General features: G+C 32.0%; 5 protein-coding genes across 11 annotated transcripts; 3 read left to right on the top strand and 2 right to left on the bottom strand.

Annotated features, from left to right (window-relative positions):
• Nucleotides 1-75: 75 nt before the first annotated feature.
• Nucleotides 76-2,437, bottom strand: LOC107359929 (complex I assembly factor ACAD9, mitochondrial). The gene is made up of 2 exons (XM_015926526.3): nt 567-2,437; nt 76-485 (listed from the first exon to the last, which is right to left on the bottom strand). Exons 1-2 carry the CDS (start codon nt 2,409-2,411, stop codon nt 180-182), a joined length of 2,151 nt encoding a protein of 716 aa, XP_015782012.2. The 5' UTR covers nt 2,412-2,437; the 3' UTR covers nt 76-179.
• Nucleotides 2,438-2,501: 64 nt separating this feature from the next.
• LOC107359930 (uncharacterized) lies at nt 2,502-5,045 on the top strand. The gene is made up of 2 exons (XM_015926527.3): nt 2,502-3,305; nt 3,385-5,045. Exons 1-2 carry the CDS (start codon nt 3,011-3,013, stop codon nt 4,800-4,802), a joined length of 1,713 nt encoding a protein of 570 aa, XP_015782013.2. The 5' UTR covers nt 2,502-3,010; the 3' UTR covers nt 4,803-5,045.
• Nucleotides 5,046-5,539: 494 nt separating this feature from the next.
• On the top strand, nt 5,540-8,507 carry Gbeta5 (guanine nucleotide-binding protein subunit beta-5). Its single transcript, XM_015926518.2, has 9 exons — nt 5,540-5,989; nt 6,483-6,661; nt 6,740-6,816; nt 6,938-7,064; nt 7,134-7,277; nt 7,349-7,489; nt 7,555-7,651; nt 7,722-7,888; nt 7,973-8,507. The coding sequence occupies exons 1-9, from the start codon at nt 5,791-5,793 to the stop codon at nt 7,982-7,984; spliced, it is 1,143 nt and encodes a 380-aa protein (XP_015782004.1). The 5' UTR covers nt 5,540-5,790; the 3' UTR covers nt 7,985-8,507.
• A 124-nt stretch (nt 8,508-8,631) lies between these two features.
• Nucleotides 8,632-14,829, bottom strand: Pgant1 (Polypeptide N-Acetylgalactosaminyltransferase 1). The gene is made up of 3 exons (XM_015926517.3): nt 12,998-14,829; nt 12,001-12,566; nt 8,632-9,913 (listed from the first exon to the last, which is right to left on the bottom strand). Exons 1-3 carry the CDS (start codon nt 13,170-13,172, stop codon nt 8,813-8,815), a joined length of 1,842 nt encoding a protein of 613 aa, XP_015782003.2. The 5' UTR covers nt 13,173-14,829; the 3' UTR covers nt 8,632-8,812.
• Nucleotides 14,830-14,904: 75 nt separating this feature from the next.
• Ttc7 (tetratricopeptide repeat domain 7) lies at nt 14,905-22,296 on the top strand. Of its 7 annotated transcripts, none has more exons than XM_015926549.3 (7): nt 14,909-15,249; nt 15,319-15,393; nt 15,756-15,838; nt 18,533-18,955; nt 19,334-20,538; nt 20,640-20,984; nt 21,060-22,296. In XM_015926549.3, exons 2-7 carry the CDS (start codon nt 15,377-15,379, stop codon nt 21,468-21,470), a joined length of 2,484 nt encoding a protein of 827 aa, XP_015782035.2. In that variant the 5' UTR covers nt 14,909-15,249; nt 15,319-15,376; the 3' UTR covers nt 21,471-22,296. The 7 variants fall into 7 exon arrangements, with proteins under 7 accessions (XP_089125580.1, XP_015782035.2, XP_089125582.1 ...); XM_089269456.1 differs by lacking the exon at nt 15,319-15,393 and adding an exon at nt 16,737-16,768 and having other exon boundaries at nt 15,005-15,249; XM_089269454.1 differs by lacking the exon at nt 15,319-15,393 and having other exon boundaries at nt 14,905-15,249.
• The last annotated feature ends 296 nt before the right edge of the window (nt 22,297-22,592 follow it).

Here is a 22,592-nt window from a genome sequence, read left to right as displayed (position 1 = left end):
GTGAAAAGATAAGTTTAGATAAACTCATTTTCTTTGACTTTCTTATCTCAATGACTTTGAAATCATCTACTGATCTTTATCTTTTAATCAACTAACCAACAAATGGCGGTTTCTCAGTTTATTAAACGCTATATGACAAAAATGTACTCAATACAGTGATTCAGAAAATTATAAATGTACTAATAATGTATCCTGTGTAGTGAAGATTGTGCAAAATATCCACCGTATTCAATATTTTTCCTGTGGATATGGTGATTCCTATATTCATCAGTATCAAGCTGAGAGTGGTTTAGCTCTTCAAAACAGAGCATTCCTTTTTCATACAATCGATTGATGATACTAATAGCAATAAAACGATCCATATCACAATTTTTACAAGCATCACAATAAGCCTTTGAAGCCCTGGAAAGTGTGCCCGTCATGGTGTAAATGTCGACAACCATCTCAGCGATTCTTTCCAAATCATTTTGTCGTCGTACTGTTTCCTGTTTATCATAAAAATTGAAAATTTCGTATTAATAAAATAAGTTGAATGGTTAACAGACATTGGTTAAAAGAATACTTACTTTAGCCCAACGTTTAAGGACCCATTCAACGCCAAGTCCGAATTTTAGTGATAATGTCTCCAATTTGTCAGCTTCCTCTCCAAGTGAAGGATGAACATGGCCCCTTAGATCATAAATTAATTTGGGTTTTTCTTTGCCAAGTTTATACTCATTCATTAATTCATAAACTCGGTACATAGGGAAGAATGGTGCCAGCCTCCTTTTACGAATTCGGTCATTTTTGTAGTAGCCAGCAAACCACATACCACTCATTCCAACGTTGACTCTGTGTGCAACTGAATTATCCAAGTAAGAGTCTAAAAGGTTGATAAAATCATGCAAAGGCGATGTAATCAACATTTGAGAACCATAAATTGATTGTATTGATTCAATTATTTCGTGTGCCATCTCAATTGCCAAAATTTTACAAACTGAAGCTTCCAAATTTTGTTCTGGATCAGCATTGATATTGTCGAATGCGTCGTAAGCTTGAGATGTCATGTATAAACAAGATTCTAAGGAATAGATTTTGTTAGTTATGTTACAAAGGAGTCTCTCGACTGTTTGACAATCCAACAAAGGAGTTCGCTGTTTGAGAAGATAACGATAACAATCGTTTAATAATGATTTCATCAATCCTAAAATTGTTGCGGAAGTCCCAAGTAGACCAAGTCCACGGATATTAAGAGATCTTATCCCCAAAGGTGATGGTTCAACAAGAAGATGATGCTGACTTTGTAAAACTAAATTGTCGAAAGTGATTTTTTGATAAACTAAACCATTGATGAGTTCTTCGTCTTCTATTCTGCCGATCATCTTAGCAGGTACCAAAAATCCTACAATACCTGGAGGAGCAACAGAATGTCCAGCTAACATCCATTGAGGTTTTTCTTCTTCAGTGTAATCCTGAGTTTTGGCGAAAATAACATAATAATCATAATTGTCTTTCAAAATGCGATTTTTTGAACCAGAAACAGTCCAGAATGACTTGTCAGTAGATCGCGACGCAACTGTATCCCAATCAGCAAAACTGCCTGCTCCAAAAGGTAATTCTCGCTCTGTCCAAGCAAAGCCTATTTTCAGAGATGGATTTGAACGAAGGTCTTGCAAAACTCGATCCCTAATTTCATCGCTGTCTCCCCATTCAACCGCACCCAAACCAAGGCAATTATGATTAAGAAGGTTAAATAGATTATGAACACTCTTCATGTCCAAAACAGGATGATCCTTTTTAACACACATGTAACCTTTGGCATCAGGTTTAGGACTTTCAGTTTCGTGGTTAACTACATTGGAGGTAAAACAATCTCTAAATCGAATAGCAGAAGCATGTCCAATCGATTCAAAAACAGTCATCATTTCAGTAGCCGTCATTTTCCATAGTTTATCAAATTGTAATTTATGAAGAGAGGCAGTGTCATTAGAGAAACTTTGCCAATGTGTTTCGATCATAGCACATTGTTTTTGAATTTCATCATATTCCTTGCGAGTCTTCAATATTTCAGGATATGCTAAAAAATCAGAGTCAAATTTTCCAATAAACAATCTTTTAATAAACGAACCGTTTTTCTGAACTCGTAATACTTCGGATTTGATTCCTAAGTCTTGAACCGGGCGTAGAGGAACTTTACTGGTAACATCCAAAGAGCGGACAGATTGAACTTTTTCAATAACCTCTTCAGGCATAAACTCCTTCGGAATTTGATTAGACTGTTGTTGACTAGGTTTATTAGATGATGAAGTTGAACATGCACGAGTTTTCTCAATAACCAAACGGTTACTATTTGATGACTGTAAATATCTACTTAAATAAATAGGTGAACTATTTTTACAAGAACTAAAACTACGAACTGTCAACTTCAACATTTTTAAGCTATCGGACGGTTCGAACTCAAAAACATTAAAAACAAATCGGTAAAGAAAACGAAAACAAAAAACATGTGTTGGATCCGATACTTAACATTGGATCCAATTCCCTATTTGCTCTTAAATGGCTCTTCATTTAAAAAAAGCGTTAACTTCTTGTATTGATGTGCTTATGTTTATTTCCTTCAATTGTTTGATTAATTTTACTCAATTATTATGAATATGTTTTAATACTATCAATAGTTCGTTGAATCCATTATTTTCTTCGATCATTCTGTTCACCATATAAACAACATCATCAAATGTCTTTTTGACTTATTTTCTTGTGTCGTGAAAATCTACACTCATGTATTGCTTCAAATTGTGCTCGAGCAAAATTGATAAATCTCAATTAATTTTATTTTCCTAACCTTTTTAAGTGGAAGAAATCAATTTAATATTTTCACCTTTAAATTAATGTAAACAATCATTTGTTATTCAGAGTATTGTATTTATTAACCCTTTGTTTATGCTTTGAGTTGACTCCATTTTCTTGTAACTCTGTGATTGTTGTGGTTTAGTTACTGGTAAATACGATCTCAAATATAACCAGGTGAACAATGAAAGACTCTATCTCAAGCAACCAATCAACCTCTGGAACATATTCATCGTCTTTGGATGACTTAACAAGCCTGTCTTCAATTTCATCTGAACTAACATCTCTTGAACCTATTTCTAGTAATCAATCGACCATTTCGAGTTGCAATAAATCTCTCCTTGACGAGGATAAATGTAATTATATGAGTAGTGATTCAGAAACCTTGGCTTCTCCATCTTTTCTCATCAATCGTGAATTACGGCAAAGGCTAACGATGCTCTCCTCAGATTTGGATGAATCTGACTCTAAAAGTGACAGTAAGACCTTTACTTTTTATTTTTGTGTTGTTTATGAATTTTATATACCCTAATATAATCCATAATTTCTTATTTTCAGCATTAGATACTCTTAGTGGTAATTTATCTGATATGAGTGACCCAAGTGATGAGGACAATTCTTCGCAAAGTGGAATAGTGAAAGAACTTTATGAACATTCAATAGTCCATAAAACTCACGACAATTTAGGCGAAGCCGAGATTGCGAATCATTTGAATAATTTCGAGCACCTTGAAGGAAGTGACAGTGAATCTTCAACAAAGTCAAATCTGTCAGCGGAAGAATCTGACAACTCATCAATTTCCGTCGCTGATGATGATCCAGCCAGAGAATTCAAGGACCTGATTAAAAAACAGAAGGTTTATCTTGATAATTTGCAGAGAGAACTATTTCGACTACAAAAAATGGAACAAATTTTGTCAAAATTGCATAAAAAATCTAAGATGCAAAAAGAAATGCTCAATAAAATCGAAATCTGTGATAACTGTGAAGGAATCTGTAACTCTGCCTGCCAACTGCCATCCAATTCAAAGAAAGCTCCAGATGTTGACAGTAAACCAGAGAATCTTCATCGGAATAATTATCCTTTAACAGATTGTGAATCATCTAATGAAAATGAAAAAGAACAGTGTGTTAATTACAATTCATCTGTTAAAGTAAAATCAGATGCAACAACTCAAACAAAGCCATCAGAATACACCAGAGAAAACAATATTGTAAATTTTCCTACAAAAAAGGAAAGAATCCATCAAATTCATGATAAAGTAGACCAGATAATTCACAAGTTATACGAAGCAACAACAATGGATGATCCTGATGAACCTTGCCATTCTATTGGAGTTCAAACTTCAAACCTAGTAGCTCCAAGTCAAAAGTTAAACAGAAAAATGAATAAAAGTGCCTGTAATTTCGCCTCTTCTTCAACTATGGATAAATCACAGAAAAAAGCTGTCTACTGGACTATTCCTGCCAATGAACATAAATTAGATAAATCGTCAACTAAATTCACCAATTTCCTATCAAATTATCATCAAACTGAAGTTTTGTATCCAGGAAGCTCAAATTTATCATTACAGCAAGCTTTCCGTGAAAGATGTAGTCATGTTTTGAAAAATTCTGAATCTAGAGTCAATCGAATCAATATTAAATCTGAAATGAGAAAGGCAAACACCGATTGTAGGTTTGAACAATTGGATTTCATGTACAAAAGAGACCACGACATTATTGGCAATAACGGACCAGATAAAGTGAAAGTAATTAAACCAAGAAAAATGTTTACTGAAAAAGAAATGAGAAAACAAACTGAACGTTTATATTCACATCTGCCTGAGATCAAGAAGCTTAAAGAAGAGAAAATGAAACAACAAAATGGTAAAACAAATCGTTTGGTAGCAAAAATTTTCAGTCAAAGATTGAAAAGTAATGCTGTTCATGGTAAAGTAACTTTCCCATTAACTCAAAAGCTAACTCAAATTTGATGAAATGTTCTCTTCCTCATCAGCAATATTCCACTTCAAATCATTTACTTTCTTATACTAATCATCAGCAACTGCCCTCAACTATGATTAGCAATCTATGGACACACAAGGAATCGCCAAAAAAAGTAGTAAACATTCATGTACATTTCAAAACAATGTATTCTGAGGCACTTGAATTTACTATTAAACCTATTATTAAGTTTGATTAATAAAATAAAGTATACACTTTCCTACCTAAAACAATTGTAATTGTTATTTGTAAATTTCGTCCAACAGCTTGATCCATCACTAATGGATGAATGAAACAATTGCCTTTCATTTATTGGATCAACTTTGTCACAGCTTTGCCCTATTCATGGATCAGGCAACGGCTTTAATATGAATCTACTTTTAAACAATAAATGTAAACATAATAAGAACGAAATAGTTTGAAAATGAAATTTTCATGATAATGTTTCAAGGGATTCCATTCATTTTTGTCATTAGAATGACCAAGTTTACAATGGAAACAAGGTTTTCAAGACGATGACCGAGGAAGGCAAAAGTGGTGGGAATCGAGACTAGAAGTGAAGCGAAAAATATTAACGATGATGTTACTGTTGTTGATCATCATGATAATGAAAAGGGAGAGAAATAAGAAAACGATAGACGATAGGAAGAAGGAGATGAAAAAGGAAAAACATGGAATAGCGCAGGAATATAAGCAGCTTCACTGGTTCTTTTCGAGATCTGCTTCTTTTTATAAATCATCTGAATCATTGATTTTACTCTTTCTTTACTTTCTCATTTTTCTCTCTCTCTTTTGGCTCCCATTTCTTTATATTTTATAATCATTTACTGACTTTTAATTGTAATTCATCTAAATTGTGAATCACCTTTTTGTTTTCTTTTTCATTTTACCCTTTTAATCAAATTTTTACATTCATTATTGTGTTCATTATAGTACTAGATATTTATATTTTAACCTAGTGATATTTAAATCCTAGTTATGGCCAGTGATGGTGATCACCAGTCACAAGCTACTACTAGTGGAACCTCAACAACAATTCAACAACCTGGTAACGGTTCTGGTGTAGGTTGTGGGGAAACCGATAAACCAAATGATTCGATTGACGATTTGAGAAAAGAAATAGAAAGGTTAAAATCAAGATTAGAAGAAGAAAGGAAAAAATTAAATGATGTATCATGTAAGTTAAACATTTGTTCATATCCTATCAAAATCATTTATGTGTACCAAAACAATGAATCCACTCAGATGAATATCATTTACAACACTAAATTAACAGTTAGATAGCTAGATGTTCCCTATAATTATACTGAATAGTCCATTAGATTCACCATTTGATGCCCTCAAACCTTTCATTTCTCATAACCCACCGTTCAACCAGACTTAAAAACCACTCGAGACAGCCATTTGACTTATCGACCTCTCTCGATGTTTGCTATAAATTAATTGTTATTATTGCTACTCAATTTTCACATTCATCTCATTGTTTCGTTAGACTATGAATAATTTTGTCACTTGACCATATTTTCACATGAACCTGCTTTTTTCACATGTTTGATTCTATCAGTGCATTTGAAATCAGCCTTTATCTTTTGTCATAACCATGTTATGTGATTATTTCATTAACTGTTTAATTATTTCAATTGATGTTTAATTTCTGTCTTCTTTTACAGTTGCACAAGTGGCTCAAAGGTTAGAAATTTTAGGAAGTCTTAATATAAAACAAAGGAGAGTATTGAAAGGACACCAAGGAAAAGTCTTATGCTCAGATTGGTCTCTGGATAAGAGGCATATTGTTAGTTCATCTCAAGATGGTAAAATGATTATTTGGGATGCATTCACCACAAATAAAGTAATTATCTTTCAATCATCAACTGATCACAAAATGAATTACAAACTGATCAACTATTTCATTTTTCTGAATCATTAGGAACACGCCATAAGTATGCCAACAACTTGGGTAATGTCCTGTGCTTATGCACCTTCCGGAACTATGGTAGCCTGTGGGTAAGCTTGTCTTCCAAATCAAATCAGTCAATCAACTTATCTATATTTCTTTTGATTTGTAAATTTAAATTACTTCTGAAATTATATTAATTTTTACTTCTTTTCAATCTGTTTTTCACAGAGGGTTGGACAATAAGATAACTGTTTTCCCATTGAGTATAGAAGACGATGCTCAAGCCAAAAAGAAGCACGTAGGAACCCACACTAGTTACATGTCTTGTTGTCTTTTTCCTGGTACCGATCAACAAGTAAGATTAAATGCTTTATTCAATTAATTTCCATGCAAGATCTAACATTTTCATTCTAAATAATTTCAGATTCTTACTGGAAGTGGAGATAGTACATGCTCTTTGTGGGATGTTGAGTGTTCAACTTTAATTCAAAATTTTCATGGACACCTGGGTGATGTTATGTCCATTGATCTTTCTCCTTCAGAAACTGGCAATACTTTTGTTTCTGCCGTGAGTTCACTTTTAATTTCAATTCTTAAGTATCTCTCATAACTAATTTTGTTTTTACTCTTTTATAACAGGGATGTGATAGACAAGCATTAATTTGGGATCTTAGGACGGGACATTCAGTGCAATCATTTGAAGGACACGAATCTGATATCAATTCTGTGAAATATCATCCAAGTGGAGATGCTATTGTTACCGGTTCAGATGATGCCTCTGTAAATATCAACATATCAGCATCTAATATACAGTTAAACTAATTGCATATTTTTTTACTTCACAGTGTCGTCTTTTTGATTTACGAGCAGATCGAGAAGTTGCTGTTTATTCAAAAGAAAGTATACTCTTTGGAGTCAATTCTGTTGATTTTTCCGTTAGTGGTAAGTTGCGATCAACAATTGATACATCTAAAACAAAGACAACTAATCAAATTATTTTCATTTCTTTTAGGTCGTATTTTGTTTGCCGGTTATAATGATTATACAGTACATATTTGGGATGCTTTAAAATGCCAACGACTCTGTATTTTATATGGACATGAAAATCGTGTTACTTGTATCAAAGTTTCTCCTGACGGTACAGCTTTATCTACTGGAAGCTGGGATTTCTCACTCAGAGTAAGTGTATTTCAATTTGCAATTTGGTGTAAAATATTTACTGAAAATTGATAATTAATGGTTTAATTTTTTGTTTTATTGTAGATATGGGCTTAAAAAGTTTCATTGATTCATAGTAAACCTAACAAGATAATCGAGCCATAACACCGATCCGGTAAAGTTTGATTCTCATATCAGAGAATTGGATTAACAAATCAAATTGGAATGGTGATGACGATGATAACTGGATTATAACTTTAGGATGGACAATTTGGTCCTGTTGTTACTAAATTATTAATTCTATTATGCTGTTGATTGAAAGACATTGGTAATGTACCGAAATGAGAAATGTTTTAAAACCTAAAAGGAACCAAAGTTGATGATTTCATCAACATGAGCCATTTTTTCTTCTTTTTTTGTAATATTGAACAAATTTGAACATACCTTGGCAAGAATAATCCATTTTAATTGTAGATATACAAATTCATACTTGACTAGATTGAGTCTATTGTTTTGACGAAGATTAGGTTTGAAAAGCCAAAAATAAAAACAAGTGATAAAATTTGATCGAGACCTAAAAACTTGCCGTTTTAAATAAACGAGAAAAAAAAACGCAAATAAAAAATGAAAATATTAACAATGCACTTCTCCAATTGATTACAATCAATAATTAACGTGAATATCTAAAGCTAATAGAAACATTTTTCCACGGTAATCCAAAATTCAAATGGAACAGGGTAACTTGAATAATTTTCATCGATTAGTTTGATCATTGGCAAACATTGCATTAATTATTTTATTAATAAAATATGGAAACCTTCATATAAATAATGCACTTGGGTTTAAAATAGAGATTGTAAAAAGCGGAATCTCGAATAATAACTTGAATTAATAATAGAAATATCAATAAATAATAGAATTAAAAAAAACGAAATTGAACAGATCCTAAGTTAAATCAACAGCAGCATAAGTTTGAAATTTCCATTTTTGGTATGGATCGTAAGGATTGCAGTCGACCAATTTGATTTTAGACATTGATTTAAGTCGCTTTGCTGATAAACACTGACCAAAAGCACCATTAACAATTAAACCATTTTTCGAGTGTTTCCATCTTTGCTTCTTCTTCTCTTGGATCATTGCAGCTCGAGATTTTTTGGTCGCAAACTCAACAATCATACATTTCTCCATTTTAATGTAACCATCTTTTTCACTTGCAGTTGCACACACTTCTTCCCTTCGCAATTCACCGTCATTGGTAAGAGTTAAGAATTGATTAGTATATTGATCATCAGGTCTTGCTTCGCACGGGAAAAGGCCAAGTTTATAAGTTTTCTCTTCACTTTCATTAAGAGTATCAAGACAAAGGCCACTTTTACGATTGCGAACAGTTCCCCAACCATCAGCATTTTGATCATAAATAAATTTACGTCCCTCAAAGACATTGTCCAAATACCATTTAAAAGATTTACACTGTAATTGTTCTTTAAGCTCCAAACGAGCCGTTAAATCGCCAGCATTTTTCTTTAACATGTCAGGTCGATGCATGAAAAAGTAACGTTGATATGCTGGATCCATCCAAACAAGCATGGTTCTCAGTGTGTTAATGCCATGAGTATCTTTGCCTTGGAATGAATAAGGATGATAATCACGGAAAATGTGACCAACATGGGAACAAGGATGAATCGACAAATTGCCACCACATTGCCAGATACGGAAAGACATTTCTAAATTTTCTCCACCCCAGATTTCCATGGCTTCATCATAGGAACCAATTGAGAAAAAGTAATTACGATTAACAGCCAACAAACCACCGGCCATTGTTGGTGAGGCAACTGGCTTAGTTGGATTAGCAAGCAATTTTTCCTCATCCAAGTCCATCCATGTAAAATGACCAGACCAGGTAAAGCTACCAATCTGGAAGTAATATGGAGTTCCAAAATTATATGCCAATGTTTTATCACTAATCACATCAATAACTGGACAAACGACGTGTTTCGGATTCTGAGCTATAGTATACATTAATGGTTCCAACCAGCCATTAGTTGCCTGTAGAAGAAAGAAAAAAGATAATTTATCTAAATTAATCAGAGTCAGAGTTGAATACACTTTTTTTCATGATTAGTGATGGTAAAATTAAAATTTTGGACAAGTATAATTAAGCTTAAAATAGCTTGTTGGCTGATTAAAAAATGAAACAATTGTGGCTTAAATCACGAAAATAAAGTCAATAGAACAATGTTAATCTATTGATTAATTGCAATTATCTGATCGTGACACGAGTAACATTTAAAGTTGACTCAGGTCCAAGTTAAATGTAACAATAGCAACAAAGTTAACAATCATGGCGATCGTCAAGATAATTAATAGTGAAAGATTTAGATGATGACCAGAACACGATAAAAGCAGCAATCAACAACTTAGTTGTAGCTTTTGCTGGTTAACTTGGAATTGGGCTAAGATTTAGATTGTTCAAACAATGATCTATCAAGACATGCGAATTGGAAAAGGTAATAAAATGATTGAGTAAATGGTTAAACCTAAATTAAGCTAAAAATCAGATTTAACCAACACACTGAGATAACCTGAAAAAGTAAATCAAGAATTGAAGCTAAATATCAAATCAATTCTATTCTATTAGACTTCGAATGTAATCAATAAAAATTAGCATCAATACTGATCATAAATTATCATAGTAAGAAATAAATTAACACACTTAAAGGAGAGAAATGTTGGTAAATCAAAATGAAAGCTAACAATTTAGAAGATTTCGTTGATGGTGATTAAATAAATTGTATGGTTTTATATGAAAACTCGTACAATGAAATGTGTTTAATCTCCTTTTGAGGATTCAATTTGAGAAATGACAGCTTCTTGAAAGTTTCAACAATCAACTAGACATGATAAATTGTATTTGTTTGAATAAGCAAGCTGATCGGATAAAATTGAGGTGTGATTCAAATTGACTAAACTAGTTGTTTGAAAATAGGTTAACACTGAATTGAGTCTTAACAAATTTTCATTTAGTTTACCAGAAATGGATTGAAAATAGTAAATACAAAAAGCTAATCAATAATAACTGAATGAGAAAAATAAAATTAAATCACTTCAAATTGAATACAATTAGATAGATTATCAATAATGTTAAGCCTTATTACTCCAGTAAAGAGGTTCATTGACTATAATACTTTTCATCCTTTTCTTGTATTACTGTTTATTATATCATTTTGAACGATTGAAAGATTTACAAATGTATATTCAATGTTGATTGTTATTTAGTTGACCCAATAATAATAGTAATTATAAACGATGATAATAGGAAAATTTAAAATCATGTCCATGTCTAATTGTTATGGTTTTTAACGTAAGGCAATAGTCCGATTTGAAATAATCAAAAACATAAAATTTCAGTCATGATTGAATGTAGAGGAAGAGTGAAAAGAATGATGGAAATAGTTTAAACTAAAATTTAACCAACTATCCTAATTGTTATTAATGATGAAAAAGTGACCGTAATGATGATAATGATAGTATCAATAAATATATATCAATATAAAAATATGAAGCTGAAAGTGAAAACAGAGAAGCAATTTGATTGAAATTGAGGGAAACATTTCATCTGAAATGTTAATAAATTGCTTCTAATTGAGTTGGATTCACTTTTTTCAGCGGCTTGGTTATTGTTCCGAATCTCATCCACTAACTGTAAGAAGGAAAACAATTCAATTTGTACGAATTTAACCGAGAAAATTGATTTCTCCAAAAATGATTGCTAAAGGAGAATAGATCCTGAATTTTTTGGGAATTTCAGGTAGATGAAAGAGTGCGAGATTCTCATCATTAGTTGCTTTAGATTTGTTTCAAGATAATCGGCAATAATGTTGATTCATTGGGTTGGACAACTCTAACTAATCTACAATCTTCAATTTGCAACCAACAATCAGTAAAACAATGGATTGTTTGTTTCTAAAGGAGAGAAGATGGAAATCAATTCAATTTTAATACTCAGTTACTATTCAGAAGAACGAGCTTCTTGCTGACTGATAACATTGTTTTTGCTGAATTTGAGTTTAAGATTGAGATAAACTGACATTTCCAAGAGCCAAATCATAAACGACAATTAAAACAATACCAACCTCACAATGTGAGTCTAGGAAGACAATAACATCACCAGAAGCTGCTTTAGCCCCCATCAATCGGGCACGAATCAGGCCAATACGTTTATCTGAGCGAAATAATTTAACTTTATCACCAAAATAATGGGAACAATAATTTCTGAGGGTATCTTGGAGTTCACTTTGTTTGGATGCATCGTCAACAAGAATTATCTCTTTTAATAAACGATGAGGTGTGCGATTCCAGACTGACCAAATGGTACGAATTAAAGCTGACCAGATTTCATCGGTGAATATGATAACAATTGAACTAGTTCCTAATTTTGAGTAATCATAAGAGACTTCTGCACACTCGTTTGGACGTGGATCGGGTAATGAACGGTTTGGTGAGATTCGGTCACTAATATACACATCGAAAGCTCCTTTGTCAAATTGTTTCTTGGCCAAGGTTTTCTCTTCAGGATCAGTGATGTATACGGGTTTTCCATCCTCTCCCCATCCTTTGATTACTGGATTTAGTTTATGATATAATTCAGCTTCTTTGGCACTCAGTTGTTTTATCACAGTTGGATTGCTTTTGATTAAAGCTGGAAAAAAAATAAAGAAATGAGAATAAAATGAATTTACAAACAAAAAAGGACGGTAAGATATCAACGGTGAAAGAAATAAGGATTGAAAGGATTGGTGGTGATCTAGTTTCAATTATGATTCCAGGTCAATGCTAATCTAAACAGACAAAAGGAATTACTAAAAGATGTTATTTGATATGTAACCTAAAGGTTAGAGATTAATTGCTCATCAAGAAATTCATCTTGAGATAAATTGATATCTATCTAATTGATTACAGGTTTTTAATGGCCTTAAGAGTAGAGGTTAAGGTAACCATTGAGTTTATGCTTAAATGGTTATCAATTTGAAATGAATTTATGGTAAGTTAATGAAAATTTGAAAGGCCCGGGTTTGGATTGGAAGAAAAAGATTGGAAAAATTTTGGCTCAATAAAGCCATTCTACTTTACCTTCATTATTCCTATCAAGACCATTTGATGAGCCGAATATATCATCACTCATATAATCTTGATCATTTGTTTTACTCTTGGAAAGCAAGAAAATTACAAAAACTGCTGATATGAGAAGAAAAGATAATCTGATTAAATCACTACGACACCTTCGCCGCAATTTTAATGTCACCATTGCTCCTTTTTGGTTATAGTTGCTGATTTTCACATACGAGTAAAGCTATTTCAATCATGATTAACATGAGTTGACGAGTTGATCGAGACAGATTGATTGAATCCAATAGATAATTTAACAATATGATCAAATAAAAAGGTTAAGAATCCCCAAGTGTTGAGCTGTGATGAGGTGTACTTTATCCAGGTTGAGGTTGCTTGTCTACATTGGAAGAGCGTATTATAGAGTAGGAACCAAACATCACACCATTGAGGTTAATAAAGCTTTAAACAACCAGAGTAAAACAGCTGGTGAAGTAAATGGTGATAAGAACAGTTAAATCAAGAATAGTTAATGAACTACTGAATAGACAAAAAAGCAATTTATAATAAACTCTACTAGAAATTCAAATATTGGAAGTTGGTTCAAACAGCTGGTAATCCAAATTTGCTTTCAAGACCAATTCAACAGAATAATTTGCATAATGTTGATGAATAAAAATATTAACGATATTGATGATGAAGATGATGATGATGATGATCAAACGAATGAAGGTGATGTTACAAGTTGCTTCCTTAAAACCAATCACATCTTAAACTGAGAGTTTTTATCCAACAGGATACACAAATTGTGGTAAAACATGTTTTGTCTTTACACATAACCAACTACAGTATCTGGTCCAGAAAGAGATTCTTGTTTCTCGCTCACTCTTTTTTTCTCTTCTTCTTTCTCACTTTTCTCATTCAACTTTACTTTGAGTGTCGACCTAAATTGTCTACACTAAATTAGAATCAAATCAAGTTACTTATTAATCATAACTCTTGCTTTGATCCTCAAATTTCATGAAAACAATCGAAAATCATTAGATATCATTAGGTAAGCAAAGGTAAGCTTATTAACAATCTCTTATAGCTTTTGTAAGTCATCAGGTAAAGTATTAACAGCTTGTTATTGTTTACATTCATTTTGGTGAGTAACAACGCTTTAACATCATTAATTAGCATCTCCTATTGTTCCAGGTAAGTTATAGCATACAAAATCAAAGGTAGAGATGGTCAGAAGTAAAGTTGAAGCTAGAAAATTTAAAATTAGCATAAGCCAATTGTTAACTCACTTATTGGATAACAATGCAAACAAAGATATGACAAAAGTAGAGATGAATAAGAAGCTCATTAAGAGTTGGATAACAATATAAATACAAGTTGAGATAATTCATAAATCACAATTAGATAGCAGAAATTTTTGAAGGAAAAATTCAAGTGGCGATGTTATCCTTTATAAATTATAGCGCCAACAGAGACCAAAACATGAGGTCATAACTTGGGGAAAAGTTACTAATTGATTTGATGCATTCATGTTAATATTTTCATTGAGTATCTAACCTTAATTATTAAATTACAATAGAATTGTCAGTTTAACCTTAAATTGGTGTTAATTGAGTGAGAAAAATAAATATGAATTGTGTATACATTTGAAAGATGAATAAAACCATCAACACTAAATGTTTGCATTGTCAACCGTAACTGTTGATAATCGGTGATTTCAATTTTCAAATTAAATCACATACAAAATTAGATTAAATATTAAATCCAATTATTTTGTTAAACATTTCAACACCAAACTCCATAAATTAAAATAAAACAATCAATCAATGAAATAATGTTTCGTTGAAGCAATTGTAATTGTTTACCCTTTTGATAGCGTAAAAGATACTTTGAGTCCAATGGGTCCAATTATCGGATCAATAAGATTGGGACTAAACTGGTTGATACAACCAGAAGTTGATAGAAAAGAAGTTGATAGAAACAAGTAAACAAATAAAAGTGATTGTTGGTTAAATTAAACACACAATCACTTTAATGTTGAATTTAAATCAACAAATTTAGCTATTCAATTACTGAATTATTGATAGAAATGATTAAATTGATTGAATCCAGGCGAATCTTAGGAATATCAGTTGCCCTTTCTTCATGCCAACACCAATAGCAAATATGTTTTCTAATTGTTGGTGAAGGCTCTTTTTTTCATCGATATTTTCCAATGAATGTTATTAATGTGAACAGCTATCAGAGGATCGATTGGTAACCATTAAATAATTGTAAGTAAACACTCATTACCATTAACATTGCCTTATTAATAGTTTAAAATTTACTGTGTAACTTTGTAGCTTCATTTTACCCGTTTTTTCACTTTCACGTTATTATCAACATTCTGATTTCCTAATCATGTTTTCGAGGACATTGTGAGTCAGTTTTTTCCCTATTCATTGATTGTCCTCCTTTCTTCCTGATCTTCCATCAAAATTAATCAACCATCAATTGTTAGACTGATGATGACTTTCATTTTAATTTAACCTCACCTTTTATTTGAGCGCCATCACCATAGCCATCTCTAACCAGTCAACACACATTACCTCTTTTTACCAAACCAAACATCTGATCCTTGCCTGTTTACCTAACGATCAATTAGCGATATTTTGGTTATTCAAGTTTCCCTGCTTATCAAATTATCTAAACTTCATTAAATCATTGATTATAAGATTTTATAAGAAAGTTAAATAACATTATTCTTCTCCTTTCTTCCAATGTCAATGATTATACAAAGTTTATCCAATGGACGCTTCTTTACAACAACCCAAAGACCCAAAAATTGGGATAGGACATCATTCACCTTGCGATCTTTCAAAGGTAAGCCATTATTTATCTTAGCTCTTTACTGTTAATCAATGATTATTAACGTTATTGATTGTGCTCAGTTACTTTATAATTATAATACCAATATATATACACGCATACTAATAATCATCATCATCCAGTGAGTTAATCATCATTTTCTTAGCTTCTTCTTCAAATATAAATAAGGTTTCTCTGTTTTAAGACTGTCAATTGTCTCAACATTATTTGTATAATAACCATTATTGACATCTAACCTTTGTTTAACCAAATAATTAATGATCAACCTTAATAACTATTGTCAGTTATCAAGTGCTTAAGGAAGCAGCAAAAAAGATCAACCCAGAAATACAACTATTATCATGATGATCATGATCACCAATGTACATCCAACATATTTTTAATCAACCAAGAATACCGCAACCAGAATATCGCTGCTTCTTGAATTGTTAATTTGTAATGTTATTAAGATTGATCACAATTCAACAATTCAATTGACTTTTCAATTGAATTATTTGCTTTCAAATTGAAGAGATAAACTTGCTTCATCATAGTGATATTGATCATTCACCCAAACCGGTAAAATAGCAATCAATAGAAACCATAACTTAATAACATTTTTAACCCAACAATTCATAATTAAACAGCTATTGAAAACGGTGCCATCTATTTGCAGTTTTAGAGTTAATTTAACTTAAATAATTGTCCGCCATTTGTCTTTGTTAGTCTTGAACTGTGAGTAAACATCTTAACCATTGCGGAAAAAATAGAAACATCTTTACCATTTGTTTTCCCGTTAATTGTGCATTAACTTGTTTCCTTCGTTTTTAATCAACTGAAAAGCTATTAACGCAAATTGATTTAAATTGTGCTTGCACTTGTTATTACCATCTAAATTTTATCAACCAAAAAGGATATATACACTTCAAGTCTGATTGTGCTAAGGTTAGTAAAAATGTCTCTTCATATCAAATTGTCTATTTGTTCATCGTTTATAATATGTTGATGTTTTGCTTTATTTCCCCTCATTTTTTCCTCCCTTTATCATGTTCCTTGCTTTCATTCTTATCTAATTCCTTATCCAGTCTTTGAAATATCTGGTAGATCTTGAACGACCAGATTAATTGCTAGGGAATCATTTGTTCTTCACTATTCATACAACCAGATTGTGAGTTTAACTGTTTTTTTTCCTTCTGACTTTCACTTCATTTTAAACTCTTCTGAGCATCGAGTCTACTACTTTTTAATGTTGATAAATTTTTAAAAAATTGTTACTTTATTTGGTTAAATCAATTTTCTGAAAGTCAACTTGGTTCATTCATTGATATATAATATGTTTTATAATGTTTAACTCTCTACTTCAATACCTTGGTTTGTTTTTTTATTGCTGATTGCCTTGTTAACCTTTACTAGTCAATTTGATTGCGCTAACAAATTATGGGTAAATCTGGTGAGTTTGACATTTGACAGTTTAAGCCTAATTCCCATTTTAACCGGAAAATTTCAAAATATCACACTTTGAGTGTTAGGAAACTTTGATTCCTATAAACCTTTCGAGTTAAGCCAACTCTTTCTACTCTTTTTGATCTGAACCAATTTCAATTGTGATATGAATACTGATAAAGTGTCGTTAGTAATACAGTCCATAGAATTGATAAAGTGAAAATTTCCTAACACAAGTCCGAAAGTGATACAAGTTTACTTATAAGTAACTCATAAAACTGTAATTATGCTGAGGGTAAAATTGGATCAATCTGATAAAACAAACTTGCCATTGAGTAAACATTATAGAGAATCCAGATTGGCTAATTTTGAATGCTTAGAAGTAAATAATGTATGACTACTTTAATTGATTTACTTCTCGTTGGTAAACCATAAAAAATCGCATGACAGTTTTATATTATTATGTTGCTCAGTAACGATCAAAGCAACTTAAATCTCTATTGATTTGTTTTTTCAGTTTTAACCAATCCATCTTATTCATTAATTAACTTAACTTGTTAAACTAAGGTTCGAAAATAAACTCAAAGCTTAACCATGTAAATTTTAGTCTAGACCAACAATTATTACTTGACTTGTAGTAACCCATAGATCTTTAGGTTTGTAACAGTGAGATTACTTGCAATGGAAAGCTCAATAAGAGCATTGGTAACATTTTAACACTAAATTTCATTTCACCTCGTAAATGTTGATTTTACATTGCACATACTAATTGCCATAGTTGATAGAATTCCTAGAATCCAATTATAAATAAAATCGCCTCTGGATAAAAAATTGAAAACATATTTGAGTACAACCATTACCAGGATTTGCATCAGCTGATCAACTCGACTCAAAAAATGAACGATTTCTTGTTTTTAGCTTGAAAATTAACACAAAATTAAAGTTTTGATTTAATTTACTAATGGTGATATGATGACTGAGAGATTCATTCTCATTAATTGTATGCATTTAATTACAAAATTGAAAATAAACTCAACCAGAATTTATTTGAAGACCAAGATTTTCAACCTCTTTGACAATAACACTAGATAGATGGCAGTGTTATGTCTCTCTGATTGAAAAAACTCTGTTTACCTGATTTTGGTCCCTTCAATTCAGTTGTTGATGTTTTGGTTATATTTTTTGCTTCTAATTATTTTTCTTTTATTTTGATCTTATATTTTTGTTGCTTGTAAATTATTGCTTCAATGGCATCAACAACCAAAGGTAAAACGCGTACTGAAAGTGATATCGAAAAGTACCGGGAAGAAGGAGAATGGCGAAAGATACTTGAATTGGCTCAATCGATTGGATCAGATGGAGGAAAAAATGGTCTAATTGAATTTCTCTTAGGTGAAGCTAAATTAGAGCTTTATCTTGAAGGAGGTGATCTTATTCGAGGTCAAAATTTACTCAAAGAATCTCGGGCTCACCTAAAATCATGCCTTAATGCCTCCAATTGTTCAGCTCTCCAAGTTGATGCCAACCTTTTGCTTGCTAAATTACATTTTATGTCCGGTGAACAATCTTTAGCTGCAAAAGTAATCGAAGCATCCGGAATCAGTTCAATAATTGGTGGTGAAAAACCTTTACCTTTTCGTATTATGAAATTGGTTGCTGAATCTTTTGCTATCAAAGGAATGTGTTTAGGTAAGGCAAGGTTTGCGTCTGTTTGACTTTTGTTTCTCTCTTTTTTCCTACCTTTCTCTCTTTCTTTGATTCTCTCTTCTCTCTACCTTTTACTTCTCTTGGTTCATCTAATCAACCTAGGAACTATCATCATTGAATGCAGGATGAAAGATAAACTAGATATACAAAGAATTATTATTAATGCATCCTGCACCCTCTATCCTCTTCCTTTTTCCTTTTTATCTCACCTGATCTATATTTCTCTATTTTTATAATTTTAATATTTTATTCGCATTTTAATTTTATTTTTGTGTAATTCAAACCACCTTATAACTCTTTAACATTTAATAAGTTATTTAATTTTGCTCTTTATTTTGTTTTACTTTTTCCTGTCCATAGAAAAAGAGAAAAATGTCGACAAAGGCTTAGAAAAGGCCATTATTTGTTTAACCAAGGCATCTGATTTGACTTTGAGATATTTACAAAACATGGAGAAACATCTAGGACCTTATGCCAATGTATCTGTTGGACCAATTCTCGAAACAGGAATTCAACGAGCTCCTATTCTGTTTATGCAAAATGATCAAATAGCCAAAGCATTTAACCAATATCGAAATATTATGAATGCTTGTGAAACTCAATCAACGTTAAATACTCGACAAGTTGTTTCGCGTAAATTAGCTGAGCTGATTCTTCGAAATGTTTCTCGCTCCTGTTGGACTCCATTTGATACAAGCATAACAACCATTAGTGGTCATTGGAAACCTCACAGATATTTTGGTCAGTCTCTATTTAATCCAAGGGAACGTGAAGAAGAAATTGTGCTTTTATTGTTAATAAGTGAACTTCTTGCTTCTCGTAATGTTGTTCTGGACCGAGGAACAGAGTTCAACGATACTCGAAGACAATCGTTGGAAAACGTAATCGCCATTCATGACCTTCTAGTTATCGCCTTAACCCCTTTCAAATATTGTATCTTAGATATGTTTGAGAGAGCCATGAAGTTCAGTTTTGAGATTAAACACATATGGCTTCAGTTTGGTTTAAGTGTTATGGAAACGAAAAAATTTCCTCTCAGAGCAATATTGATCTTCAAAGAAGTGGCACGTATAGATGATAGCGACCCAGTTCCATGTATATTAGCGGCCAAAGTTTATATTTTAGAATTAAATAATGCCGAAAAGGCATTGGAATTTGCCTTGGAAGCCTTATCACGAGACACGGAAGGAGCAATGTCATCCAGGATCAACTTAACCCTTGGAATTGTGAATGCAATACTTTATGAAGAGGAGACCGAGACTGTTAAGAAGTTGAAGAAAGTACACTTACATGAATCCATTAGATATTTTAAAAATCTTATCAAAGGTCCAGTTGAAGATCATCTGGCTTACTACCATATTGGTCTTCACATGGCCCATCAACGAGTCATTAATGATTCGATGCATCATGCTCAGTTAGCTTTAGTACTCAATCCATACCATCTTCCAAGTATACAATTAATGATACTCTGTTTATCAGCTTGCAAGAAATACCATGAAGCTCTCTCATTGTGTGAAGCATCATTAGAGGAATATCCTGATCAATTGGTGCTACTTTATGTAAAGGTTAGTTTTTTTAACTCATTGGACTTTTCGATCTCGCTCAAATGTACTTTAAGTTAACGCACACAAGATAACTAATTTTTTACTAAATTTTCTCTCTTCAGGCTAATTTGGAGCAAGTTGTTTCTGAAAACGGTTATGAAATAGCCTTACAAACTGCCAAACATATGTTAAGATGTTGTAAAAATCTGCCAAATGAAGATAAAGACAAGGTGCTTTATTGTGGCAATAATGTTACTCTGACTGGAACCAATTATGATACTCTTTCCTTGAAAATGGAGCAAACCTTAAGTGAAATTGTTTCTCTGGATAGTTGTCCAGTTCTTGGTGATGGTGCAATTACATCTGGACCTGGATTAGAAGATGGCTCATTAGGACAAAAGCAACTTTGGAATTTACAGTTACATTTGTGGATTTTAATTGCTGAACTTTATATAAAGCTGGGATTAGTAAGTACTCTTTAAAAATGGACATTCAAAAACATAATATTGGGTTTCGATTTTAATTTTGCTTTTTTCCTTTAGATATCTGAAGCCGAAGCTTGTGTGGCTGAAGTTGCAAATGTAGTTTTTGGTCCATTATCTCATCAATTAATGTTTGTTAAAGGGATTTTAGCCAAAGCACGACAACGTTACGCTGAAGCCAAAGCTTACTTTCAAAATGCCATTTCCATTAATCCTCGACATGCCAGAGCCTTACAACAACTCGGACATTCCTACTATCTGCTTGGTAACCAGTTATCAGCCGATAAGTATTTAAGAGATTCACTTAATGTTGATGCTACTCTTCACGAAACATGGTCTCATATGGGCTGTGTCCTTAATGAACTGGGTGAACATAAAAGTGCCGCTGACTGTTTAGTGACTGCAATTCAGTTGGAGGCAACAGCACCTATTTTACCCTTCAATCTTACACCAAGAAATGTTTTTGAGTGACTTCAGCTTAGTCTCTATCGAGAGTCTAAAATTTGTTTTGTAACATATTGTTTTTGTTTTTATTTCTCATTACGTGTGTCAATATAATGTTAACAAGAGATGCGACATGCTTCATGAAATTGAATTGGTTGAAAAGCTATTGGAACCAAGGTTTTACCTCATGTGCATTGTGAATACAAATATTATTGGAAAATCATTTGGAATAATCAAACATGATGATGATCAGATTCAATTTAAAGCTATCTATAAGTCTTTAGTACAAAACATCAACTTCCAAAATTGGATCCTACATTTGGTGATATCGCTATTAGTATTTACCTTCAGAATGCAATTGAGGATTATGGATGTCTTCTGTAATGGTTGAAGAGAGTAAAATTAACTTAAATTGATAACCATAATAAGAATCTCTGATTTCTTGTTAATTGTGATAAAATCATCTTCATAATTTTACCAAAACTGTACTTTGAAAAGTACTCATTGACTTACACTTTGCAATTACGTAGAATCATTAAACAATAAGAAAAGTAAAAACTGATTTCTTGAAAATATTGTTATGATTGACGTTTCTCTTCCCATGGTGCCTAATTCATTTTAAAGATGAACTTTTGTGCTGATGAGAAGACAAAAAATACAAATTTTCTTCCTTCAACTTTTTCTGCCATTTTCCTGGTTGATGATTCTTGTGAAAAAAAATGTTTTTCTATTGAATTGAACAACTAATCACTGTGTTATTATACTATGTCATCTATTGCCAAAATGAAAAATCAAAGCTAAATTATTGAATATACAATTTAGATTAATAAATTGTAGATGGGTTTTCACAATTGTACTAAATGAATTTCTCCATTTTTTTCAAACAATAATCTGATCACTTATCGCTGTTTTTATTATCATCTCTTGTTCACCTTGAATAATCTGGGTTTGAAACAAAACATGATCGATTCTAATGGCTTATTAATCATCTCAATCACCTAAATAGTATTGTTAATGTTCAAATTTATTATAAGTTGTATAAAAAATGTTTTTGTTGGCAATAAAATTGTAAATCATCTCATGTAAAACAATTATCTTGTAAATTTTACTTACCAGATCAATTACATTGGATTTTCCGTATTTCAGTTT

The sequence above is a fragment of the Tetranychus urticae genome, chromosome 3 (genome assembly GCF_039701765.1).
Source record: "Tetranychus urticae isolate SD_2017Ah chromosome 3, NJAU_TeUrti_SD_1.0, whole genome shotgun sequence".
Lineage (NCBI taxonomy): Eukaryota > Metazoa > Arthropoda > Arachnida > Trombidiformes > Tetranychidae > Tetranychus > Tetranychus urticae.
The sequence above is the reverse complement of the archived record's forward strand: the minus strand, read 5'-3'. Positions and strand labels throughout refer to the sequence as shown.